Genomic DNA, 2,141 nt, shown 5'->3' on the forward strand with positions numbered 1-2,141 from the left:
GTTCATGGTAGTAACCCTTTTGATCACTCGTTTGAATTGAGTTGGTGTCATGAATCTGCACGTTTCCATTGATTAGATATCTTTCCGTTTTCAAAATCTTGTTTTGGGTTCGAATTTTGTGGCACACTATTCAGGAGATGGCCCCAGTAACCTGTTGCTTGTTTAACTCAACTCTGATTCGGCTTCATTGTAGTCTTTGCGCATACATATGACTTGGGATCTTCTCCTTATCTCAGTGTGTGTGTGCGTGCGCGTGAGAACCTGTTTACGTACAAAACATATATAATCTGTTCGTTTCTGTCTTTTCCAGTTTTCGGGCATGGCTTATTACATTCTTCTGCACACTCCATTCATCAGATAAGCATACGTTAAGAAGCTTGTCGGAAGAACTAAGGGGTGTGTGCGTATTGTATATATATACATTTATCTCCTATGGAGGGTGCTGGCGGTGGCCAATACGATGGTGTGAAGAATACTGTTAGAAAAAAAAGGAGCTTGACTTGTCGCCGTCCTCGTCCTGATTCCCAAGTTGGGTTTCTCGAGGGCCAAGAACGTTCATCACCATTGGTATCTACACCTTCTGATGATTTCAGCAAGATCTCGAGTGATGATATACCTGCCTTCGATACCAACCCTAGAAGGAAAGAGTTCAGTCTTAGTCAATGTATGTCCAGGGCTGCAACAGTAGCGGAATCTGGAAGAGACAACTATGTTTCTAGAAGGGGAAGAGGGCTCAATAAGAATGTACGTTCCACCGAAGGTGTACTTGCGCCTGCCAACTGGAAAAATGCAAGCCAGGCGAAAGATGGGTTGGAATCAGACTTTGAAGGTAACGAAGGGTTTAACAGTAGAAATGGCGAGATCGCTGATTTTGGTGAGTCGGAGGGAAAGGTTAAGAAAGTGAAGCTGAAGGTCGGTGGCCTGCCTCGCACTATTCATGCTAATGGCTTATCAGAAGGTGGATCATCTAGAAAGAGTCATCGACTTCTGGATGATTCTGGGTTTTGTTCAATGCAGAGTTTTCAGGTAAAAAAAACCCTAATTCAGCCTTGAGATGTTCAGCTGACCGAGCAAAAAACGAACAGTAATTTGCAGAAATTACCTTCCTATTGTGTTTGCTTATCTTCTCCATACACTTTTTCACAGCCTTAGTTACTTTTTGTTATACTGCTGCAATGTGGTTGTATTGAGCTATTTTAAATATCAGTAGACATCTCTCTCTTTTGCATGCTTTGTGTTTTGCTCCAGTAACCTGAGATTAATTTTGTGGTACATTTACATTCGGAAACAGGTGGAGACGGATGATTGGACGAAGCGAATTCTAATTTTGCATTCTCGCTCTTATGGAAAAATATTAATTATGGCTTAATTTGTTTCCTGTCTTGGTTTTCTCGTCGGTTAGAATCCTGGAGATTTTATCTTTTCCATTCAAATGTTTGTAATCACAGGAAAATTCAGATGATTGTAACTCCCCTCAAGATAAGAAGGTCGGTCTTCAGGGAATCCGTTGGAAGGATTTCAGTCTAGAGAAAGAGAGCTCTGAGATGGGGAGGAAAAAACAAGGGGAACCAACTGGCCCCGTTCGCAAGAGCAAGCGGGTCCCTAAGAGAAGAGTATTTGATGGAGATTTTAGCGAAGAGGATGATGATGATGAGATCCGGTATTTGGAAAAATTGAAGTTAAGGGCTTCTTCTGCGTTCAAAGAAGACGCTGAGGAGTCGGGAAGGAGGCAGCAAAAGCCCTCTGAAGTCTCTAATGGGGAAGGTTCCGAGAAGGGAAAATCTAGATCAGATAAAGGATCTGACGATATGGATTATGAGGAAGAAGAGCGCGAATCTGCTTCGGATAACGAAAACGAGGCTGGCAATAGGAATGGGCAAAAGAAGCAGCAGAAGGAATCTGCTGAATCGTCAATGGAGATGAAGAGGGAAATGACTTTGACAACTCGTCAACGAGCTCTTGCATCTGGATCTGGCGGGTCAAATGTAATTGAATTTCCTGATGGATTACCTCCTGCTCCATCAAGAAGTAAGTCCTCGTTTCTTCCCATGTCAGAAAGGTTCATCACTGATGAATATCTTCCATATCGATGTGTAATAATTTTCTGGTTAACTGTAGGGAACAAGGAGAAGCTTACGGAT

The 2,141-nt window shown here is 42.5% G+C and overlaps 1 protein-coding gene across 1 annotated transcript; it reads left to right on the forward strand.

Annotated features, from left to right (window-relative positions):
* Positions 1–286: 286 nt before the first annotated feature.
* Positions 287–2,141, forward strand: LOC104800350 (the record flags this gene model as incomplete). Its single annotated transcript, XM_010523144.2, has 3 exons — positions 287–1,026; positions 1,449–2,028; positions 2,119–2,141. Coding segments are annotated over exons 1-3 (1,197 nt in total), but the record flags the coding sequence as incomplete, so codon positions are not given.

The sequence above is a fragment of the Tarenaya hassleriana genome, unplaced genomic scaffold (genome assembly GCF_000463585.1).
Source record: "Tarenaya hassleriana unplaced genomic scaffold, ASM46358v1 Cleome679, whole genome shotgun sequence".
Taxonomy (NCBI): domain Eukaryota; kingdom Viridiplantae; phylum Streptophyta; class Magnoliopsida; order Brassicales; family Cleomaceae; genus Tarenaya; species Tarenaya hassleriana.